This window comes from Atractosteus spatula, chromosome 2, assembly GCF_055471065.1.
Source record: "Atractosteus spatula isolate fAtrSpa1 chromosome 2, fAtrSpa1.hap1, whole genome shotgun sequence".
NCBI lineage: Eukaryota > Metazoa > Chordata > Actinopteri > Semionotiformes > Lepisosteidae > Atractosteus > Atractosteus spatula.
The window spans coordinates 65,217,259-65,241,312 of NC_142707.1; the positions used below are offsets into that span (position 1 = coordinate 65,217,259).

A 24,054-nucleotide genomic window follows, 5' to 3' on the forward strand; every position below is an offset into this window, starting at 1 on the left:
CAGGTTGACGATAGGAAGTCAAAAGCAGGTGCATTTCGGAATAAAAGCTGCAAGCACTCATTAATGTAAAGAGCTGTGAGTGATTAAAAAACACCCCGTCACGTTGTTTTAAGCAGCATCTCTTCTAGAAATGCCTCGATGAGCTTCTGGGAATGGGAATGCAAAACAAAAATCAATCACGCAGGACGGACCAAGCTTCTGCTACGTTCTAAAGAGATTCCTGTCCTGCTCTAAAACCTTTAAAAACTATTTTTCATATTTTCATTTAAAACTTGCCCCGGTCTGATTTTAAGTTTACGGTCTGCCTTACAACAATGGCTGGGAACTGCACAGGAGGAGTAAGGACCCAGCCTGACCTCCCATCATGCCATTCAGCCTTTGACACCGCAGGTCCCACAGCGCCTGACAGGAGGGCTCGTGCTGATTGGAGGAGAAGCACAGCCCTCCCAGGCTTCACTGCCAGCCTACAGGAAGGCTCGGGACCTGGTGTTGACCATTCCCATTCTCACCCACAATGGTACTCTGTCACTGGCCAGGAGATCTTCATCACAGCTGGCAAGTGCAGGGACCCAGGTTCGAACTCTGGCTCTTGCCAAGGACAACACAAAACAGACAGACAATATTTCGATGGGGCCTCTCCCTACTGACACTGCCGTGAGTGTAGTTCTTAAGACATATTTATGTTCACTTACATCTTTATAAATCATTGGAACAGTTTCAGATTTTAAACCTGCTTAAAAAGAGTTATGAATGTAAGGAGACTGGCACACAAGTAATTTTGTTACTAGTGAAGCCATCCTTCGTGACCTGCAGGTTTTTGGGGGAAGGCTGATTACCAAAACACTGTGCAGCAATACTAAGGGATTTTTTTTTGTCATTTTGAAGAATAAACTAAATGTATGTAATGAGTTAAAAATAGAAAATAAACCAGAAAGAGAATAGTTTAACGACTGTATTCTTAGTATTCTGTGATAATTTAAGTGAGTTAAGAACAAGACACAAAACATCGCAACTTCACTCTTCTGGCGCCACAAGCAGTGATATTTTTAGTTTTCTTTAAACAAGTTAAATGTTTATTCATTTTTATGAGCCCCCTGAGGGCAATAAATGTGAAAGAATAAAGCAGCCTCTTGGATTGGTATAATTAATTCCGATCTACCATGGTTTTTTTTTGCTTAATGCACATATAAATCTTTTTGGGATTTTTCAAACAAAACAACATCAACTTCAAGTTGGGAAACAGAGTGATCAGTACGTTTCAGTGCTTCAAAACACTTACACGAAGAACAAACAGAAACCACAAGGGGAAATAAAACGTGCCTGAACCATCACTACTGTGCTACAACGCTTCTTTCACATGTAGCAGAGCATAATCAACCTCATTAGCTGGTTAGCCCGAGGAATAAAGTGAGTTACAAGACAGCGTAAGCCACCGCTGCAGGGGAAACAGACATGAAAATAAAGTCTTGCGTCACGTTCGGTCACTGTGGGAAAAGCAGGCCCGACGCTGCGCCGCGGCGGGTGTGGCCGAGCGCTCACCCGGTTGTAGAAGGGGTGCTGCGGCCCCGTCATGCCGCTGTAGTAGCTGCTGTGCGGCTGGGGCGAGACCACACCGGGGGGATTGAAGGGCCCGGTGAAGGAGGCGGTGGGCGAGCAGGCGGACGAAGGCTGGCTGAACACAGAGGCGGCCCGGGGAGCAGCGTCCTGCAGGGGCAGCGTGGGATAGGCTATCCCTCCCATGTTCAGCTGTTCCCTGGCCGCGCGTACATCTGGGAAGAAATGAAAGCTTTTTAAAAAAAAAACACAAAAAGAGGACTTCATGGGGAAAAAAATATCACAGAATACAAAAAGGGAACAAGAAACCCATGTTTTAAAAAAGGCATTTTTAGCCGTATATGATTTTGACCGGTATATGGGGCACGTAACGCAATAAGATACCCCTTGAGGACCGGAGGATATAAAACACATGAAAAACACTCATTTAGGTTTATATTAATTACAAAACACAACAATTCAAATAATATTAAGCACTATATATTCTAATAACAGAGAAAAGTGTGTTAAAATTTTCTCAGGTCTAGCTGCAGAGTGAAAGGAAAGCACATAAAAAAAACTGAAAAAGTCATTAATGAGGGGCCAAAATAGCACAACAGTTTAACAGACTGTATTTCAGATTAGCAATGCGTTGATATCTGTCGGAACATGCAAGGCAGGAGCAAACAGAATGCTGAAGTGCTGTGTTCCATAGAGGAAATGCTGAAGTGTGATGGGAAAAAAAAAAACATTCGGCAACAACAAATTGATTGTCACGCACACAACACTTCAGGGGAAATGTGAAGAGGCAATTTGCAAGAAAAATAAGTTTCCGCAAACCTTCCTCGGAGGGAAAGAGAGAGAGAAATGAGCAAGCAGTTTCTGAGTTTCAGAATAAATATCGAGCACGTCTGTTTGTGGGAAAACATTCCTCCCAACTTCCCACATGGAGGCGGCAGGTGTCAATAAGGAGACAGGCATCTGACGCAAACAGGACGGTCTGTTCAAAGTTGTGTACCGACATTAAGAAATAGCCAGTAAAGCACAAAGCCGACTTGTGGGTAGTACCGCCCTATTCAATTAAATTCATTTGTGTTTGCACAGACTGGACAATTTCTTTTATACTGAATTAATGCACTTTTACCTTTATGGCTCTCCATACATTGTATAGGCCTATACAAGAGGATAATAGGTTCAGACAAGATGGAGATTCTGTGTGGAATAAGCTGCTATTCAAACTGCCACCCTACCAGGTGACTGAAGGCAGCAGCTCATTCCCCACAGCATTCTGGGTAATGTCATCCAGACAAGAGTCTCCATCTTGTCTGTACCTACTGCTTTCCTACAGCCTGTAATGTGGATGACACTGTCGACCCTCTTGAAGGTGGACTTGCAGTTTGCATGCCAAGTTCCAACTGCCATCAAGAGGCCTGGCTCAAGTTGTGCTGCGTGATACAGTATGTGTCAAATTCATGCAATCCCTTTGAAATTTACCTGCAATAATCTCACGCAGTTTCGGGTCCAGATTGACAGTGCATGGCAGGAAGGTTTTAATGTCTCTCGCTGTGAGAACGGGAGTCCGGGAGGAGAGGAAGACTTCAAAGCTGCGAATGTCGCCGTCGATTTCCAACAAGGGTTCCACATCTTTGGTTGTCGGGATGTTCTTTGAGATCCTAAAGATTTTTTTTAAAATGAAGATGAATTATATAAACATTTTAGACTACTGCATACCAATGAAACAGGAACAAAAAAACAAAAACAAAAAACAGAGAGGCTGGTTTGGATTGGATAAGCCGTGTCATACTGTGATCCTCTGCACTGCACAGAGCAATGTCCAATCAGTCATACTTGATTTTACTCTTTAACTCCAGTCAGTAGCTAACCAATAGCTAACATTTTGTAAATCTTCTTGTGGCAGGGATTATAAACTTATACACAGCTCCTGTACAGTGCTATGAGGTTCTGGCACTAGTGACATTTTTTCCTCTATTCCTCCAGGCAGAAATGCTCAAGGTTTTTAAGCCTATTTAGTTGCTCTTTATGAACTGATTTCTTGAGTTTGACACAATTTTTTCGATTGGATTGAGGTCTGCAGATAGTGATGGCCAGTCAAAAACATTCATTTTGTGCTTTTACCATTCTGTTTTTGTGATTTTCCATCTTGAAATGCCCATTTCTAGCCATACGTGGGCTTCTTGAGAGAAGGAACCAAAGGTCTGGCAAGAATAACCCGGCACATGTTGGAGTTCATGATTCCCAAAACGTAACAGACCCCCTGCCACCCTGTATGTGGCAATGTGGTTTGATCTCAGAAGAGGCTTCTTCTTTGCATGCCCAGCCATGAATGTCATAATCATGCCAGCGACACTGGACGGCAGTCTTCATGCTTTGTCAAGATGAACTCCATCTGTTACCTCTGGGTTTAAATTAGCCTCCGGAACCACTTGTCTCACAGCCCAAGATGCCAAGGCACACTTGTATCCTTTTACCAGCAGCCTTAGATTTCTTCATCTAAGAAGGTATACTACGTTGTAAAGTGGTAGATTCAACTTTTCTTGTGGATTCTTTTGTGATCATTCTCCATCTTGCGGAGATCAATGAACATTTGCCTGCAAAGTGGTCTCTGACCTGAGCCGTGATGAAGGATGCTACTGCTGTATTGTCTTCTGCGTGTTACCTCTTTTTACACCCCAAGGAAACGAGAAACCTTACGAAGCCTCAATACAGTTCCGCAGTCTTCCACTCCACTCCCAAAGAGCAGAATATCACTCTGGATTTGGTTTTGTTGGATTTTAATGTTAAATAGTTGGAGATTAAACGTGACCACTGTATTTTCTGGAATTAAACTAATTATGATCAATACGAGTTGGTTCTGTGCAACACAATCACAAATACAGTGTAACGTTTTTTGAAATTGCTTTAAAGACGTTAGTATCTAATTTATCATTCATTCCATAATAGGATGATTTGTGTTCCCATTTATTATACTGCATATACACGAGTACAATAAACTAAAGGTGTGAACAAACCTGCAAAGCACATGAGGGAAAACATACCGATAGAACATTCTTCTTTCATATTTAGCTACCAACAAGGGAACACTGATTACCATTACACAAAACTGAAAACTTCAGTATGAGCCAGCATATACTGTACCTGATTTGATTGCCCATATGTTTTTTAGCTATTGTATAACGCTTCTTTATAAACCTTGTGTATGGCCACTGGTTATTTCTCAGAAGCCATTCACTCACTTCTTTAGTGAATTAAACACAGCCTCTGAAAGTCAAGGCATCAGGTTTAGGCACTGTCTACAAGCCTGCTGTCTAAATATACCTCTTCTTCCATTTTGCACTGCAAAGCTATGTTGTGGCACAACTGGTTCTCTCTAAATTCCTGTTCAACACCGTAGTTCGTTCTTTGTCTTGTACTGTTTATAAAACTTCATGAGTGATCTCATATTTAGCACCACCACAGAGCTCTACTTCAAATCAGTTAATTTCTATAAAATGCATATGATTCTGAAGGACCTCAATACAACTACACTCAGACTTCACACAGCTGAGTCATAACCCCCCGAACACAAGCAGATCTAAAACACTTAACTGTAACATGGAAAGGCACAGTTTTCAAGCAGGGTTATATAAATCTTAACACAGCCTGCAGCCCAACCCTTGCTACAGAGGAAAACCTTTGTCTATAAAAAGTGCTTCACTGAGCTGTTGCAAAGTATAATCTCTCGTTCAATAAATAATTGTATTGTTTTACAAGATGCGTGCTTGTTAGAGAAGCTATAAATGTACATAAGATTGTCTGAAAACTCTTGCCTCCAGTGTTATACACCTCTGACCTTTCCGAGCAAGCTGCTTGTAATGTAACGCACAGACCCAGTGATGTGAACATGTTCAACAGGACCCGGGAACCACAGCTGTTCCTCCACAACAACATCACATGAGGCTGATTCCTTCATTTTAGCTTTTCAGCCTGGTCCATCATAATAACAACAGGACATTGTTAGTACCCAAAGCCTTGTGCTGTATCTTAAAGCAACCTGCACAAATGAAGCTGACCCTATCATCTATGCCATTCCAATCTAAGCTACAATACAAAGGCACTGTAAAATCACATACAGTTTTTGTCTCCTGTTTCATATCTCAAGACTGTATTAGACATGTCGGATAAGATAGGAATAAGTTAAAATGGCAGACAAAAAGCAGGCTTATCGTGTAAAATCATGAGGAAACCTCAAAAAACATTATTTTCTCTTCGGCTAAGTTCAACAAAGAAAGATCCAGAGTCAATTCCCTGAAGAAACCTGCTTTGCTTTAGAATTACAGAGTCCAAGGGGTTCAAGGGGTACAAAGTGAGAATAGTCTGGCCAAGAAGCAGCTGCTGCCTAAGGACAGTCATTTAATGTGCTCAGTCTCCAAAATCAAAGGGTCAGCAAGGAAGCTGAGAAGGATTTAAATATTAACAGTCAGCTGCCCTTTCACGTGAAAAAAAAATTAGGTGAATGGTGAATATTGCTAGCAGCTTTCCTTAATGCTGAATGAGCGCAGTGTACCATGAAACTGAACATATAAGGGCTTTGTAGAGAACAGCCCACACAGTGTTTAGAGGGAACCACTTCCTCGTAGCTCAGTCCTGCTGTGGTGGCTGAAGTCATGCTCCAGGAGGAGCGGGGGAGAGTTTTATCAGCTTTTCAGCAAGACTGGATCACAGAGCGATTGCCAGTGTTACACAATGCTAAGAGCAGGCTCAGCCTGGAGCAAAGCAGTAACAAACTGAACGCACATAAAGGGAAAATGAAATACAGAAAAGTTTAAATAATTAAAAAGCGCCTTGATACGACTTCCGTCAATTCAAATCAGTTGAAGTTTTTCCTCAAAAGCTTGCAGGAAAAAAACCCCAACATGGAGATGAACTAGGGAAACGCAAGTATGAATTAGCTCTCAGTTTCTTGAAACTGGAAAGCCAGACCGAACATGGAGATGTTTGCTATAAACCTTGAACTGCCTTTCATGAGCTGTGCCTACACTAATGCACTACTGTGTGTATTCTCAAAACCTGAATTCAGCACACTTAATTAATATTTTGCAGTGCTAAAATTCTGTTTTTGTAAAAACTGGAAAATGCTGAAAGCATAGGAGAAAGGACAGAGCTCATGATTTAACTCCACCAAGTGTTGATATCACTATATTGATGCTTTATAAATCACTAGCCTTCAACAACATACAGTTGCTTAATTGTTTCAAATCACTGATAAAAACACAGTAAAATATTTTCAAACATTTGGTTGGCACAACTTAAGAGACAGTGTCCATTAACAAACATTTCAAAGATACCTAAAATTAATGAATGGGAAATGAATAGTTTGAACTTCATGACATTATGTGGACTAAGTTAAATTTAATATATAGAAATTCCTTAAAGTCTAAAATGTTTCCTACGATGGATAGCAAAACCAACAGTTAGGTAAGCTCTCAAAAATGGTCAACTCTAAATCTAAAAAAAACAAAAGAAAGTCTTCTTTTTAATACCTCCTGGTGTTAAAGCTTTCTGAATCAGTGTCTGGTAGTGTTAAGCCATAAGATGTATTTAAATACAGGGGCTGTTAAACTGTAATAACACTAGCTACATCAAAGTATTCTAAAATAATGCACAGACTCAAAAAGATAGCTTTAATGCTAATTGCTATCAAGTAATTAAACTATCAAGTAATTAAAATAAATTACAGTTGACTTTCTTCTTTTTGGAAAAATAAAGAACTTGAGCTGATGCATGGTCCATAACAGTGAAAAGAACAAGAATGTACATTTTGTGGGATTTAAAAGCTGTATCGGTATTTTGACTCGTAAAAGTGAAGGACTCGGCAGCCACTCAACAAAAAACGTAATTCATGTGCCGTGTACCAGCAAAGGCTAGTACACTGCGTTTAAACAAAAAATTCTCAACTTTTCTTTCGTTGATCAGAATGGTAATCAATCTGAAAGCCAGCACTGCTCGCCTTCATTCTTATTCAGTCCTCCCACACAGAGCATCTGACAAAAAGAACATAATTCTTCTACTATTTCAACCAATGAATGTGACACTTGACTCTCCATCCAGCCACATTCTGCGGACAGTCTGTAAACACTCTCCATGAGGCTTACTCCTCAACAGCACATTTCCATAAAAACCCCAAAAGTAAAATGCCAACATAGATTTATTTTTGAAGTCAATAAAAAGAATCAGTGTTCTTAATAAAAGACAACAATGGCAGTCAGTATTCAGCTGAATTCAAGCATCGCCTCAAACCACAGCAATGCCTTTTCTATATCCAGTAGAGACAACGAGGTTCCAGTGTCGACACAATGTAGAGTCAAGAAAGTTGATTGTGTTTTAAGAACTGCCATATGGCCCCATACTAGGGCAAAACAAATGTGTTTCCAGTTACACGACTGCAGTTTTTTTCAATTGTGGAAACTGCTGAAACATTTTCAACGGTGAAGTGTCCCTTAAACCTTACCCGTCCACCCATTTCCCAAACAATTTATCCAACACGGGGTTGTGGGGGAGCCGGAGCCTATCCCGGCAAACGATGAGCGCAGGGCAGGGCACTGGACGGGATGCCAGTCCGTCTCACTGCACACAGACACAGACACAGACACAGACACAGACACAGACACAGACACAGACACAGACACAGACACAGACACAGACACAGACACAGACACACACTTGCTCCAGGGCTAGTTATCCCAGAAGCTAATTAACCTGCCAGTATCTCTTGGAGAAGAAGGCGGAGGAATACAAAGGGGGAACATACAGACTCCACACAGACAGCACCCCAGCACTCAAACCCAGGGCCCCAGCGCTGCAAGGCAGCAATGTGAACCACTGCAGACTGTGTCCCTTAACTTTCTGTATCAAAATAATTTATAAAGACTTTAAATATCTTAATTTATGGAGAATTTCATTTTGTTATAGAGAAAATGTATTTCTGTCAAGGAAGCAACTTTCCAGACCCATCTGTGAATCCATACTGGATTTGGATTAACAGAGTGATGTCTGTTTAAACTCCCGTTGTACACACCCACTGGGATGGCATTTTCAAACGGGACAGCTATAAAAATAGTTCAGTGGAAAAAGAAGCAAAATGCATCAAGCTATTTTTATTTTTATTTTCCGAAATGCCCATGCAAACAGAAAAAGGAATTAATGTGAAACATGCAAGATGAAAAAAATAAAAAGCTCTTAAATGCCCTTGATGACTATGCGATTCATAATCTCAAGTTAAAAACAAGCCCCAGAACCTTAACTGACTTTAATACTGTATTTACTGTATCCTCAGCTCTTAAGGACATTGGTCTTTAGAATGTGCTATGAGAAAAAAGCATTTATAAGTTCTGGATGTGCTGGAGCTGTAATGAAATCTTTGAAATGAAATTAAAGACACTTGATGTTGAAGAAGTGAACGTTTCTCTCCTCTTTAATTTTTTTCTATAGCTCGAGGCAGTGTTTCCCAACTCTTTACCACGGGTTCCTTAAATGATCCCGGTTTTTGATCCAAACCAAAACATAATAATTTATCTTAATATCTTCATCTTACATTGTAATTAAAATCCTCACATCCTGAGGATTAACTCCTAAACCGACTGTGAGAATTATTCACTGTGCACAATCAAAATACCTTTTCCTTTTTTATAGTTAGGAGAAATGGAAAAAGAACCTGGGATGTTAGCTAGGACCAGGAAAAGGATCCCACCCCAGGGAAAAGTGGACATACATATAATATGGGACATTCACACCTAAAGGCTTTGGATACCTTATCATTTAAAAATAATCAGGTGTTTAACAACATGTCTCCTCTTGGTGAACCAGAAAAAGGGTTGGGTATTTTTTAATTGAAATGAGCACTATATTTCTTCTAAAATGTTATGCTAAGATACAATGATGCACTGCGATTACTACAGACAGTTGAACAAGCTAAAGCTGAACCTCCAGCCAAAATGACCTCACCTTCAAAACACTTTGAATAACGAAAAAGGTTCCATAAATCTCCTTTTAAGAGCCAAGCTATACAGTACAACATTTTCAATCTTTAAGGAAATAAATCATGCAAAGTTAATGTTTTCTCTACTTAAGAGTCTGAGAACAGAAGTATTTACCCATCTTTCTATATACATTTAATATAGGCTAGCTGATTTGCAACATAACCCTTATACACTTGGAAGTAGTTCTGGAAGCCAAGACCTCAAATGAAAGTAGTTCAAGAACTGCGTTTGAACAGCCATGTCCTAAATAATAAGAGGTTGGTTTTCAGTGGAAACGCATCATGCCATGATCAAAGGAGCTGATGTTCATCAGTTTGGAGAGGGTGACAAAACTATTTCTAAACACCTGAGGCTCTATCGATCCATTGTCATACAGACAGACTACAAATGGAAAATAAATATCCAACACCACTGTGAATCTAACCAGGACCAGTTACCCTACTAAGTAAGCAACCCAGAAAATAATCCAGGAAAAACTGAGAGTAATATTTAAATATCTGCAGGTGCCTTTTACTGTAGCTAATATCAGTGCCCATGACTCACACATCAGGAAAAGATAGAGTGGAAATGGTTTACATGGAAGGATAGGCACAAAGAAACCACTGCTCTCTAAAAAGAACACTGCCTCCCGTCTCAAGCTTGTCATAGACCACCTGGACAATCAACAGGACTACGAGTGGAATATTCTCTGGACAGAAGAGTCAAACAATTTTGTGTGCTGAAAATCAAACGCTGCCTTCCAATAGAAGAACCTCTTCTTGACTATCAGGTATGGTGTGGGAAGATCACGGTTTGGGGCTGCTTTGCTGTGTCAGGGACAGGATGGCTTGACATCATTGGCATAACTATGAATTTGGCATTGTACCAGTAAATTCTGGAGGAAAATGTCAGTCCACGCCTTAGTGAAGCAGAGTTGAAAGTGGGTCATAGAGCAAGACAATGCTCCTAAACAACCAGGAATACAACAGAACAGCTGAAGGAGAAATAAATCCACACTTTGGACTAGCCAGGGCAAAAGTCCAGGCTCCTTCAAAATGTTGCCACAAGACATTCAGCAAACTGTTCATGTAAGTAAAAGACACCAACTTGAAGCAGTGCTGTAAGGAAAAAAAAGAGGCTAAAATTCCTAAAAGTCAAAATTACAGACAAACAGTTACAAGAAATGTCTAGTTGATTGTTCCCCAAGGTTCATGAAATCTAATTACGTTTTAGGTATAAAATATAGAAGTACTGTTAATCTAGGAGGTTCACAACATTTTTCTCAGAAAGCTAAACACTACCAACATTTATTTTTTCCGTCAGTCATTATGTTCATAAATGTGGGCAAATTCAAAACTTTCCAAACCCCTAAACCTTATGTGGACTTTACAGTCATAGTCAGGATGAGTAGTCAAGTACATAGTCAAGATGATCAAAAGAAGGTCTAAGGGCTAAAAAAAGGACAACTGCAAAAGATTGCCCTACTTTTATATCCAAATATTCTTTCATTGGTCTAACATCAAAGATGAGCTGCGAGTTCCATCTTCCATGACAAGACATAATGGAAGTCTAAAAGGTCACAGATGACCTCTCAGCATGCTGGTGAGTTATCTAAAGAAATGAAAAGATGTTTTCGTGTTCTTGCAAATTACGAGGAGCTCAAAAGTTTGTCCTTATAAAAATGACACAGGAAGATTACAGCAGCTTTGCCATGACAGTTAAATACATGCAATTAAACTGTTAACTGAACAATTTTTTTGGCATTCAAGGTATTCAAATAAAAGAAAACTCATTATTCTGTGCTATATAATTCCTTTAATAATCCCATTGCCCTGGGGAAAATGAACAACGCAGTTGTGAGCATTAACAGTAGATTGCAGCTACTCTGGACTACATTTTAACATTCAGACACGTTACACTCCTTTAATATGATGTCAAAATCGGAATTGTTCACAATTATAAAACCTTTTCATAACTTTCAAAGGGTGTGAAATTATTTGCCCACCTGTCATTCCACGCTAATGTACTATGTAGTTGATGTGGGGAGGTCAAAGGTTCATACACAGAAAAAAAAAAGAGTTCCAAATCCAGAAATCATTTTTCCTGCATGCTTTTCAATTTCATCCTCTTTTCAATCCACAAAAATACACGCCTTATTAATACAAGGAAGTTAAGATTTAAGGAGGCTTCATAAGAAAGGATGGCACTCCTTTCTTTTTGCACATCTTACCGCTGCCGAGACAGAGGAACTTCTCCCTAATTCATGGCTGTTCGTGCTCTGCGTCGCATGGGGCGCGTGCAAACAGTCACAGCAGCTGTCTGCCTTCCACGCTCCGACAATGAGAACCATACCGGCTGGGCGGTCTGACTGTACAGCTCATCCCGAAGTTCCACCACGCAGCTCGGCGCTGAAGTGCTCTCGGTTCTGGGGATGACTCATCCCCCCCCCCCTGCAGTCACAAGCAAGCGCCAGGAGGATACCGGCTTTAGGGGTGGCTCCGAGCACATGTTTAGCAAGCCCTTTGCAAACCCGCATGACATTACCTCAGGCAGAAAGCTTGCCTAGGAAGGATGTAGGCAGTGACTTGGCAAGGCACAGGAGAGGCCAGATAAAACAAGGGACAACAGGGGGCCGTGGACCTTGAAGGACAGCGCAGTGTAGTATAAATACCCCTGGACACCAAGATCAATGCAGATCTCCCCCCTGTTAGCACAGAAAAGAGTCCATGATGACTGGCAGAGACATATTAAACCAAAAACGGATGAGAACCAGAGCTGACTATACTCTAAATTAAAGGAATCGCTCACCATAATACACATTTTAAATGGCACTATCTTAAAACACTGTGTTTAAAAAAAAGAATTAGGAAAAAGGAAAGTTCATGTCCCGTGCAGAAGGGAGAGTACTGTAAATGTCTATAAAATTAATCAGAAAATGCTACATTCACGTCAGCTTTCCAATTTTAGATTTAGGAACAATAGTCTGTTACTTAAAGTAAAGCTGTATGATAAAATAAGTCTTGTAAAATATTTTAAAATTCATGAACCTAATTGGGAATATAAAACTTAAAATAAATCTGATGAAATTAAGTTTTCATTTTCTAAACATGTTAATAGTTTTATTCATAGTGATGTGCTCATGAAAAGTGGAGCTGTTGAGTGAAACAAAGCCCCAGGTAGTATAGGTGTCCAAATCTGAAACATTTTTTCCGCCCTTTCTCCACCTAATTAAATCCCCAATGCACAATACTCCCGTGATTGCCAACTGTGTCACTTGATCGAACCCCCTTCACAAAAACCTGCTGCAGGAAAACTCCACATGTGTTTAAAATTTTAAATCCTTTACACAGAACTGACGTCTTTCCTTTATCATTAACTAAATTAATAACAGTATCTGTCTGATGCTTTTGTCCAAATAAAATGTTCTCCAAGTGCAGTACTTTGGGCAAAGGTACAACAGTAGGGCCCTACACAGGATTTAAACTAGTCCAGTACAAGACCACTGCAGCTTTACAAGGAGAAAAGTAGACCGGTCGAACAGTCAAAGCCTTATTCAGGAAAGACCATTAATATACGGCTGGCATTGCTTTTGTATGCCTGACTGCTTCTTGGCTGCGTTTCGTCTCTCACCCTGTCTCATGCTGATCGGAAGGTCAAACTGTTTTTCAGCCCATTTGTGCAGACTGAGCACTGCTCTCCACTGCAGAGTCAGACTCAGGTCTCAGGATAATCGGCTGGTCAGCAGCAAGTTTATCACGTGCCGGGGTTTGGGAACCCTGGCAAATCATTTTAACACTGGAGGACTGAAAGCAGCACTTTAAAGCAGGGGTTAAAAGAAAATACAGGGACAACTCTCCTTAGTGTGACCAACACAACAAAGTTTAACAGAGACTTTCCTGTTAGTGATGAAACTATACATGGATCATTTCTTGTTCATTTATCAATAAAACTCCTCATTCAAGGGCAAGAAAGTTAAAACGTATTTAAAAAAAAGCGTTATGCCCTGTTTAAAAGTAGTCTTCTATAGCTTATCAGGATTACGAATAAAGGAAATCGCACAAATATGCTTCACAAAAGCTTTTATCTCAACACGAAATTGCGACTAAATTACAATAATTGTACCAATTAAACTAATCCTGAATGAACAGTATGTCATCTTAATGTTTCAGTGCTTTGAAGAGTCTTTCTAATTAGCTAAAATTGCTCTTCGGTATTAATTTCAAATGTCATTAGTTAAAAGTTTTAACAGTTTGAGGATCCTTTTCAAAACCCACGTTTGAGCAATTCACTGAGAGCTAATTGTTCTCTCAAGAATGAAAGAAGAAGTGGAGAGCCTAACAGAAGCCATTGTCAGATGAATCCTTCAATATTCATTCTTCTAACTGCAATGAGTGCAACAGAAATATAGGTGATCGTCACAGTTCTAGCAGTTTCAAATTAAGGAAGTCCAAGATCCATCTTTTTGGCCTACTGCTACAAAAGGATCATATTTTAATCATTTAAAACATGCAGCAAAACCTTGGAATCCTAAATGTTTTTTATTGCATTCAAACTATTCAGATAAAAGTAAAAATCAATTATTCTGTGGTATATTATTCCATTCATAATTCCATTGCATAGGTTAAAATGAACAACAAGCTTGTGAGGATCCGCAGTAGAATGCAGCTTCTCAAAAAAGACTAAAATATCCTGACAAGTCAATCGCAGCCTCTCAGCTCCTACGTTTTGAGCTATAATATCTGTTCATTTCATGTTTTAATTAGTTAGACTTCCCCTTGCTCGATATCTTTAACAGTTCAAATTAATGTAATGCCCCTAGTGCTCTGCTAAGAAACAACATTTAAAGTGGTTTGATCTGGAGGAGTGATTTTCTTTTTAAACAAAGGCAAAATAGGGACAACACTTATCTCTAAACAGCTCATTAAACGAGCCATGTAAGGAAACATCTACTAGAATAGGGAAAACACATATACAGTATGTTTAACAGAACACTATTTGAATAACTAAATCTATTTTGCATTTTAACTTAATGTATTTTTAAGCAAATTTTTGGTTGTAAATTTATTTTTTTATGTTTCTCAAGCTGCTCACTACAAAGCAAGATCGTTTTGCATAGTTTCAAATCACTATATCATTACATAGCACAGTTTACATCTCAATACATCTTGAAGGACTGTGGGTCCTTTAGTTGTACAGACTGTGTTACCATAGGCTTGCATACAGATTTGAATGATTTTATTATTCATTTAACCAATGGTAGTATGCATTTACTAATTACTAAGAAATCATTTTGTCTTCCTATTTTAATTTTTTTTTTTAACTGAACAGAAACATCCTTGCGATTATTATTCTTTCTGCATAAAACAGTTTATATCTCAGTTCTATAGGGGAAATCAAGTTTTCGTCTCACTGCAAACACTGCCTATTTACAAAAATAGCCCCCACTGTGCGCTTTTAGAGTGAGCAGACACTCATTAGAAGTATTAAGAATTTTTACATACATTTTTGAAACACCAACACAAAACGCTATTAATCAAGAGTAAAGGCACATTTGTCGTGACCTGGGCAGTCTTTGCAAGTTTACTCTCATGTAGAGATCAGCATTTCACTTTAGCACAGCCATCGGTGTTTCACATTAGCATAGCGTTCAGTGTTTTACTTTAGCGTAGCGTTCAGCTTTTCATTACAGCTCAGATATCGGTTTGTTACAGCGACGTGTTCTCTCATAGCTACTAAGACACACTCACTCGAAAATATGTGCCTGCATCTTCCTCAGATCAGAGAGTGACAAACCCCTTCTCAAATATTACAACATTAAAGCCCTGCTAATAAGCACTTGTTAGGACAAGGGGGAGATCAAACACACTTAAGTGTGAAGCACAAGCTCCAGATAATTAATCATAGACCTTCCACATTGGAACAGACACGGAAAACTGTTTTGTTTTCCCTGTTATTTGCAGTTCTGGAAATTCAGAATATGTTGTAGTTCACACTCTTTCCACTACCAGCCCTATTCCTTCCATAGAAGCGACGGCTTTAAAAATGTTGTTTAACAGTTAATCACCACAAAGCCTGATGTTATTAACAGATTATACACATACTGCAGAAGATTAAGTGACTGGGATGGCCTGAATTTTATATAATCTGTGTAACTCTTTGTAATGCTGAGGAAAAGGCGTCAACTTAATCTGACATAGTAGCCAATATGTTGTTACTTAACTGGATTTTAAAACAATATTACTCCAAGAAATGTGTGATTTGTGAAATATATATATACATATACAAGAAATTCAAGTACTGTACTTTGTACAAAGGTACTACTGCAGTGCCCTACTATACAGTTAATATAGAACCTTGTGTTTTGAGAGGCTTACCAATCAAACTCAACTCTTGCTCTCATAAAACTAAGAACCTAAAGCTGAAACAGAACATAAATAAAACTGGAATGATTTCCCCCACCCCCGCACAAACATACAATGTGATTTATCACGCTCTTGTTACTAAATCATCACTGCTAAAACATTTTTCCCCTCGTGACGGGAATCAGATTTGATAACTGCGAAAAACTGAACAACTATACGTGTTCTCCCTGAAATAAAAAAAATAACTTTCTACTACATAAAACACCCTAAGGTAACAGAGATCATCCAAAAGACAATGCAATGTGTAAACCTCTAAAATTATTATCCCAAAACTGAGGATGTTTCTCTTCCAATTGAGAGGTGGTTACAGTATTTTCACACGTGTACAGTACAAGTACACAATTCTCCTCTTCTGAGGGCGTTAGAAAACAGAATGCATTGAACCAATTACTTTCAGAATCTGTACTCAGAAGCAAAATATCCCAGGTCAATAAGATATATTTGAAAAGCACTGAGTGCGTTCTTAGAGAAGGTTAAAGATCAGCAAGCTGGGTAAAACCTGAAACGATGCACTGAGTCATTCTGCTAAAATGGCTTGGTTCAGCATGCATTTTCTGAACACTGCAAAAAGTTTCCAAGCTGTGACTAATGACTCTGGTTTAATTGCTATGCAGGTAAGAACACTCACTTGTGGTTTTAATGGTTTTTTTTATTTGTATCTCTTGTCGAAAAAAAAGCACATACTAAAAAGTCTATTTTATGTTTTATGTTCTATTTTAAATAACATACCATACAACAGTATGAGCAGAAGCATGACTGTTAACGTACTCAACTGAAATTCCTATATCATAGGCTGCACTGCCCTCTGCTGGTACCAAGATTCATTTACAATTTTTACTTAAAATAATTCAAATAATTCTTGCCGCCATGACGTCTGGGAATATAATACTGTCATGCTGCATGCAATATTTGAATGATTAAATGCAATAAGGTCAATCATACTGTCAGCAATCTTCCTATGGTAAATTAAAGACTAATCTAAGAAGACTGAGCTATTTAGCTCACAGCACTCTAATGGCCAGTGTGTCTTGATAAATGAGTGCTACTCTGCCACCTGCTGGACAATATCCTGCATTCAAGTGAGCTGTTGCCTAACAGGTAAAAAAGCAGGAAAAACATCTCATTACATCCAGCACAGACACAGATCTTTTTTGTCTTTCTGGGTAATAAGATTGTATAATAAACTGAATATGGTGAGAAAATGAAATCATTATTTATGCTGGCTAAGGGTCAACAATATTCTAATAAAACCACAGGGTTAGTCTCAACACTCTCAGTGAAGGCAGAGCCAAGAGAATATAGAATCTGATTATATGTTAGTTTGTTCAGCTTCCCATTTTCCCCAACTAACAGGCACCGAGAACCACTCACAGCTAGCAGACATTAAAAATGAAGATCGAGAAGAAAGTAGGGAAAAAAAAAACAACAAAAGACCAAAACAATTGTACATTGCACATTTGTACATTGTACAAGGTTCACTTCACACTGTATGCTGTATAAGTGGGGGTTTGGACCTGCCTTTCATAGATTGTCTTCAGTGTGGCTTGGTCTGGGATGCCCTCAGTCTCTTCCAGGAACAGGATGAGCCAAGATGTTCTGTATGGCCACTGCTCTGTCAGGTTTATCCACGAAGCCAGTCTGTCCCAATTAAAGGTGATTTGATTGGCTCGCAACAGTCTTCCTGCAAAACAAGATTTGTTTGTCACACCTGGTCCTCAGCAATCCTGCTGGGCTGTCAAGCTGTTGTTTTAATACTGTTTACTCATATGAACTTCTGATCCATGACGAAAGTATTAATGAAGATGCTCTATTACCCTATGTTGAGGAGTTGGGACATACTTATGTTTTTGCAGTTACCTGTAACTGAAACAATATTCAGCAGCCTCCTCATGGTCTGTGGGCTGATATCACTGAACCAGTCTTCAGTAACGAGCAGTTTAGTCAGATCAAAAGACATCTGGCGAGTTATTGTTCTCTGCATCTGTCTCCGCCGGTAAGTGTCCTACAGGAGGTAAAGACATACAGTACCATGTAGTTGTGACATCGGTTAACTGAACCATTCCTTATTTCTGGACATTCACTGACCTTTCCCGTCAGATGTTTAACTCGCGTGCCTGAGTGAAAAAAAAAAAATTGAGGCTCCTGAGAGTGCCATTTCCCTTTTAAATTTGATAGATATTGCTTGTAAGGTAGTGTAAAATTATGTTTATAAAAATCGCACTTTAAAATCAAACACGGGTCATACGCAATTCTAGCAAGAAGAGAGAAATGATTTAATCCACAGCCGTGTAGCGCACTGATCATTTCTGTCAAGGGGTTAACCCATTAATGACTTAACAAATAAGTCTGCCAGTGGTTTCAAACAAAGGGACCGCCGTCTACAAGGTCTCAGAAAGAAACAGAACACAGACTTCTGCTTCTGTAAAGGTAACACTTTCAACAGTGAGGAGAGAAAAACTGAAAGGGCAGTTTCCTTTGCCCGATAAAACCTTTTCAGTTGGTCTGGGATGGGAACTACATAGCATCTCATTCATCTCTTTAAGGAATCCAGGGTATCATACTGAAAATGTTTATTTGAATGTGGCTTAAGAAAAGTTTTTTTTAGAATCAATCTTAATTGAACTGAAATTGCATTTCAGTAACTACAATCAATGCACATGATGTACAGTAACCTTGTTATCTGTTGCATAACTACCGCCAGAACTCAGAGTGACAAGAGAAAGGTCTTGTTCAGTGGTTGAGGTTATTTCCCACATATCTTTAGGATAAATAATGCTTCAGTCATTTTTAAACAATTAAGTACTGGCTGATCTCAACATCAGCTCCAACAGTGAATACAGCAGTACAAAAATGTACTTAATGTAGTTCCAGCTGCCAGAACCCATTGGAATTGCATTACAAAGTTCCTGTTAAAGGGCCCATTATCCGTAAATCTCGCAATTTTATGCCAAAATCCATTTATGCATACTCTGTACTGGATTCGGAACACTGTACTGTGAGAGCATTGTCTGAACAATTACCCACTCAAGACACTGGATTCCATTCAGTTCTGCAAAAACAGAACTGCCCTGCCGTTTCTTCAAAGTTTAGAAATCTGAGTGATGAGGGTGCAATCCAGGGAGCGCTCAGTATACAAAGCGTTCTGCACAGACGAATTTTTACAAATTCATACAAATGCAATGAAGTACAATTAGCCAAAATCTCTACTGGTCATTCTCGAGGTCAAAGGAGCTTGACAACATTAAGGCATGTCCATCGTGTTTTTCATCGTTTCCTTCTTAGTCTACTTACTCTGAGCTGCAAAGATCAAATTTAGAGGTAAAATTGGTTATTGGATATTGCGTACCAAATATTAGGTGCAAATATTATATAACATGCTGCTAATGAAACTCAAGGAGCATAAGAAGCAAAGCTGTGCATGGAGGAGACCCATTCATGCTACTGTCATTTTATAAGCTCATACTATTACATCTAAACAGAATGCCAAGCAATGACAAGGGAGTTTTTTAATAAACATTTATCTCTATACATGTTTAGATGCAAAAGAAAAGTCAACCAAGCTTCTTGGCTCAATGCAGCTAAGTACACAAAGTAAATCTCTCAAATCAACTGAAAACTTAATTTTTCCCCAATGGAAATACTACATCATCCAACAAGCATCTGGTGGGTCATGAGGGTTGGTTTTTTTCATGCTCTTTTTTTTCTCCATTCTTGAAAGTACAGATATGCTTTGGATAGATTTACAATACTACAGTTAAGACACAGAATGAAACAATATAATTACAGTATGCTAATCAGAAAAATATGGTGCTCAGAAAATGCTGTAAACAAGTATGCTTCTTGAAAAACAGCAAATTAAGCAAAAGAAAACAAAGAAAGGCATCCAAAAATTGCAAAAGAAACTGGGTACATGTCAACAAACACAAACAGAATTTGTGGGAGAAAGGCAGAATTAGTTCATCTCCTGCAATGCACTCTTGCGTTCCAGAATTCTGTCACAAAAGCCTTGCAGCTAGACCCTGTTATTAAGCTTAGAATTGTATCTGCTCTGCTGCAGAAGGAATGATAAACAGCCATTAAGTCAAGGAGATGCACATTATCACCCTCTCCCCTGGCACATTTTGGTCTCACTACCCATGTATGTGCTACTTATATACCAGCCTAAAGCTATCTCCAGTTATCAACCTGTTTCTAATTTTCCATTTCTATACACGTTTTCTTGGAAAGAATATCGTCAGCTGCATCGTCAAACATATTGCCAAACACAAGAATGCCTTTAGCCTGCACCACGGCAGTAACAGTGCAAGAGGAAACTGGCACTGATCTGCTCCTTAGTGTTGACAATGGCACTGCCTCAGACCTAGTCCTTTTGGATGCAACAGCAGTCTTTCATGCCACACTTTAATTGTCCTAGATCACCTGGACTATCTCAGCAGAAGGTCGGCGACGTGTGCCAGAATTCATGTGTCCAGAAACCCTACTTTTTCTGGACACCTGCAATCGCTTTTTTTTTTGTAAGACAAAGGTCTAAAAGGAGCCAAGTCTTTTTGTGGTATGCAGAAGTTTTTTGTGATATGCTTTTTTTTTTAACGCCCGATAGATTTATCCTGACAAAAGTTCAGCTTCACTGAAATCTAACTCAGGAACTCTAGGGCAGGTACTGTTTGAGAGGTCTGGAAGCACCTAGCTCAAGACTGTTCAATCAGGAATGCGAAATAAGTCTTTCATCGCATGCATTCCCTAAACCTTGACCTTTATTATGATCACACCATGCCATTTAGAGACAATGAAGTATTTTTATCAACTCAACACTTTTGTTTAACACCTTACATGGCACTGAGTTAGCCTTAGAGAGGAAACTAAAACACTGAAACACTATGTTTATATGCCACACAAAGTAGAAAAACAAGAACGAGTTTTCAAGATATGTTTGACAGTTCAATGCAGCCTACCCTTCGGTTCAATGCAGTTTTGCTGCCAAGCTTGGTGAGCTCCCCGAGACTATGCTGGGAAAGTTTCCTGTCAGCCTCTTCATGCCAACCTTAAGAGAACACAAAACGCAACAACAAAAAAAAGAACAGTTACACTTCTGTTTGCCTGTTAACAGAATGATTGGTGTCATAAATTACATGCATCTAGGCTCAGAATGAATACATTCTGATTATGTTTGGAGATTTGGGAATTATCTCACCAGAACCTGAAAAGATCTGCAAAATTATAAAGGGCATTAGAAATGACCAGCGGATTTTCTGCATCTTTGAGCCTGCAGTTACTCCTAGTAATACTTCTGAACAATGTGAAGTGATGTTACTTTACTTCCAGGCACGCTCGTGGTACTTTCTCACCATTATCATCTCAACATTATATCCAAACACCCAAACTATGCATCTGCTTACACATCTATCATCATATACAGAAGCTTTAGATTAAGTCACACACATCATCATCAAGCAATCTTTTTGGATTTTTTGCAACAGTACTGACGGTTAGAAGCAGCACTGGAAGGACTGTTTGCTGCAGTGGAGCTGCATGATGTATTGCACTGTTGCTTCATACAAAACGCAAAAAAGGAGCACTAACACAGTGTGGCAGACATTAATGGCTTCGATAGCATTGTTTTTTCACACCCCATGGACAAGTATTAGGATTTGGCAGGGGAGGGAGACTGACCCCACGCATTTAAATCATTCCTGCCTGGAGCACAATGTAAGAGCATTCTAATGTAATGAACCCCGAATCCTGCTAGAGGGCGCACCTTCCGAGTTTGCAACATCCCCGTTGGTTGGTGCAGCCGCGCAGAGTTTCCTGGCGTTGCTGAGCCCGCGGCTATTCAGGAAGACGGGCAGGTGGACGATGTTGCGCATGTAGTCATGGCCGTTGATATTCGAGTCGCGCAACACGCTGTTGAGGTTCTGGTTGATGGCCTTGATAATAATGTGAGGGTCGCTGGCAAAAATTGCGATAAACGGACCTTTCGAGAACAACACTCTTACCTGGGGGGAAAGGAAATATGGGAAATGTAATCGGTGTATAATAGTCACACGGTTCCCGTGCCCCTCACAAGCTTTTTAACATATACGATCTTAAAAATCAAAGTCTGACCAACAAAATATCACTCAAAATTATAGAAATATGTGCTGTACCTATATCATTATATTCTGTAAAAAGGTAAAGGTATAATTTTGACAAAAAAAATCACAAACCATCCTCTCTCTGTGTAAGAAATCTGTTACTATCCCCATCCCAAAAACTGCCAGGCCACGTGAGCTTAGTAACTACAGGCCAGTGGCTCTCCCTGTGAAAAGTCTGGAGAGAATATTGAAGCGACACACTGTAAAGGACACACGGGACCTGACTGAGCCCCTGTTTTGCTTACAGAGAAAGAAGGAGAGTAAAAGATGCAATAGCCACTCTGTCAAACATGGATTGTTGGCACCAACCATGGCCAAGCAAAGTCCATCCATCTGTCTTCTAACTGCCTTACCCAATACAGTGTCAAGGAGAAGCTGGAGCCTATCCAGGCAAGCAAGTTGGGGTACAGTACATGCTGGATGGACACCAGTCCATCACAGGGCACACACACTCACACCAGGGCCACTTTTCCTGGAAGCCAGTTAACCTACCAATATGCCTTTAGACTGTGAGAGGAAAGCAAAGCACCTGGAGGAAACCAAAATGGACACAGGGAGAACATACTAACCCCTTGCAGATAACAACCCAAGAACCGAACCCAGGGGTCCCGCACTGTGAGGCAGCAACGCTAACCACAAAAGTAAGTTGTGTGAATTTTATGTATTTTTCTTTTACTTTTAACACACTTTTACCATTCTTACTGGTACATTAACTCTAAAAATAAAAGTTAAATGAAACGGCAACCTTCTTAGATGGATGTGAGGGTTTTTAACAAACAGGTGTCAACGGGTCTAAGTGTGGAAATGATGAGCTGATGTATGCTGCCCTTCGGCTGGAACTCTGAGCTGTGTCTTGTCCCCTTTATAGTTTGAGCTATTCATCAATTTTAAGCGATGAAAGGATATATAAAAATGTAGCCATCCTTCAACCCACTGTAATAAGTGGTATGTCTATGGAAGTTGTTGATGATATGTTTTTGAGACTGGTAATAGATAAATGGGACAAATGAGATAAAATAAATAAATAACAAAAAAGGGCCAACAATGATTTGTTCTCTAATCAAGCTTAGCTGCTTTAAGGTGGACAGAAATATCTTAACACTTTTCTACAAATAATGTATTGGAAGTATCTTAACATTCTGTCTTGTCTGGAAGTTTGATAACACCAGGACTGCAAACTGTAATAGGTTTGGGAAAACTGAGGTAGTAAATTTTGGAGGTAAATCAAATTAACCTAAATGCTGTCTACAAACACAGGGTTCTGAAGAAGGCCAGCAGCATTATGGAATACATAGCACACATCCTTTGCAATTTGACTCATAAATCAATGTAAAGCCATTACTTTATTTCCTCAAATTCTGCTGTCTGGAACTATTAGTTAGTGGTGGTTGTTTTCATTGTATTTTTGTGTCAGGCTCTGCCACAAAACAAATTTCCCCTGGGCATAATGAAGCTTGAATTGAACATGGAAAGGTTTAAAAAAAGACATTTGATACATAAGAATTAACAACCCTGACTGCTGTGTGGCAACTGCAATTTTCATCATTAGGGCTTTTCAAAATCCAAATATATACCAGTGGCTCTATTTAATAAGGAACAAACTTAATAAGGTACAAACAGGGCTTTATAAACTGTCAATAGCTCTCTTTAACAGACTAGCTTTTATATTACATTAGCAATAAAGTAATAATTGTTTGCCTATCTTTTAAGTGTTAGTATCATTTGAATAGTTTTTGAATTAAAGTTATGCTGATATTGTAAAATGTTTAGTTTTGTCTTTAAAAATTAATCTCATAATTTTAAATAAAAATAATTTTAGACGCTTACTGAAAACAAAAACTCTTCTCATGACCTCCAATAAAGTCATTCAGGCAGAATATCTAATTAGTGTAAGGAAGGTTACAAATTCAAGGATATCATTTTCCAAAATAATTACATTTGGCTAAAGGAAAT

General features: G+C 39.2%; 1 protein-coding gene across 11 annotated transcripts in view; it reads right to left on the reverse strand.

Moving 5' to 3' along the window:
- Positions 1–24,054, reverse strand: part of kidins220b (kinase D-interacting substrate 220b) — a 69,681-nt gene that overhangs the window by 17,723 nt on the left and 27,904 nt on the right. For all 11 annotated transcript variants that reach the window (XM_088907198.1, XM_088907182.1, XM_088907174.1 and 8 more), the window contains exons 19-24: positions 21,726–21,963; positions 20,923–21,011; positions 17,828–17,972; positions 17,489–17,651; positions 3,028–3,206; positions 1,540–1,769 (exon numbers count right to left, since the gene is read on the reverse strand). In XM_088907198.1, the coding sequence (XP_088763324.1) occupies positions 1,540–1,769; positions 3,028–3,206; positions 17,489–17,651; positions 17,828–17,972; positions 20,923–21,011; positions 21,726–21,963 (1,044 nt within the window). The remainder of the gene's footprint in view (positions 1–1,539; positions 1,770–3,027; positions 3,207–17,488; positions 17,652–17,827; positions 17,973–20,922; positions 21,012–21,725; positions 21,964–24,054) is intronic.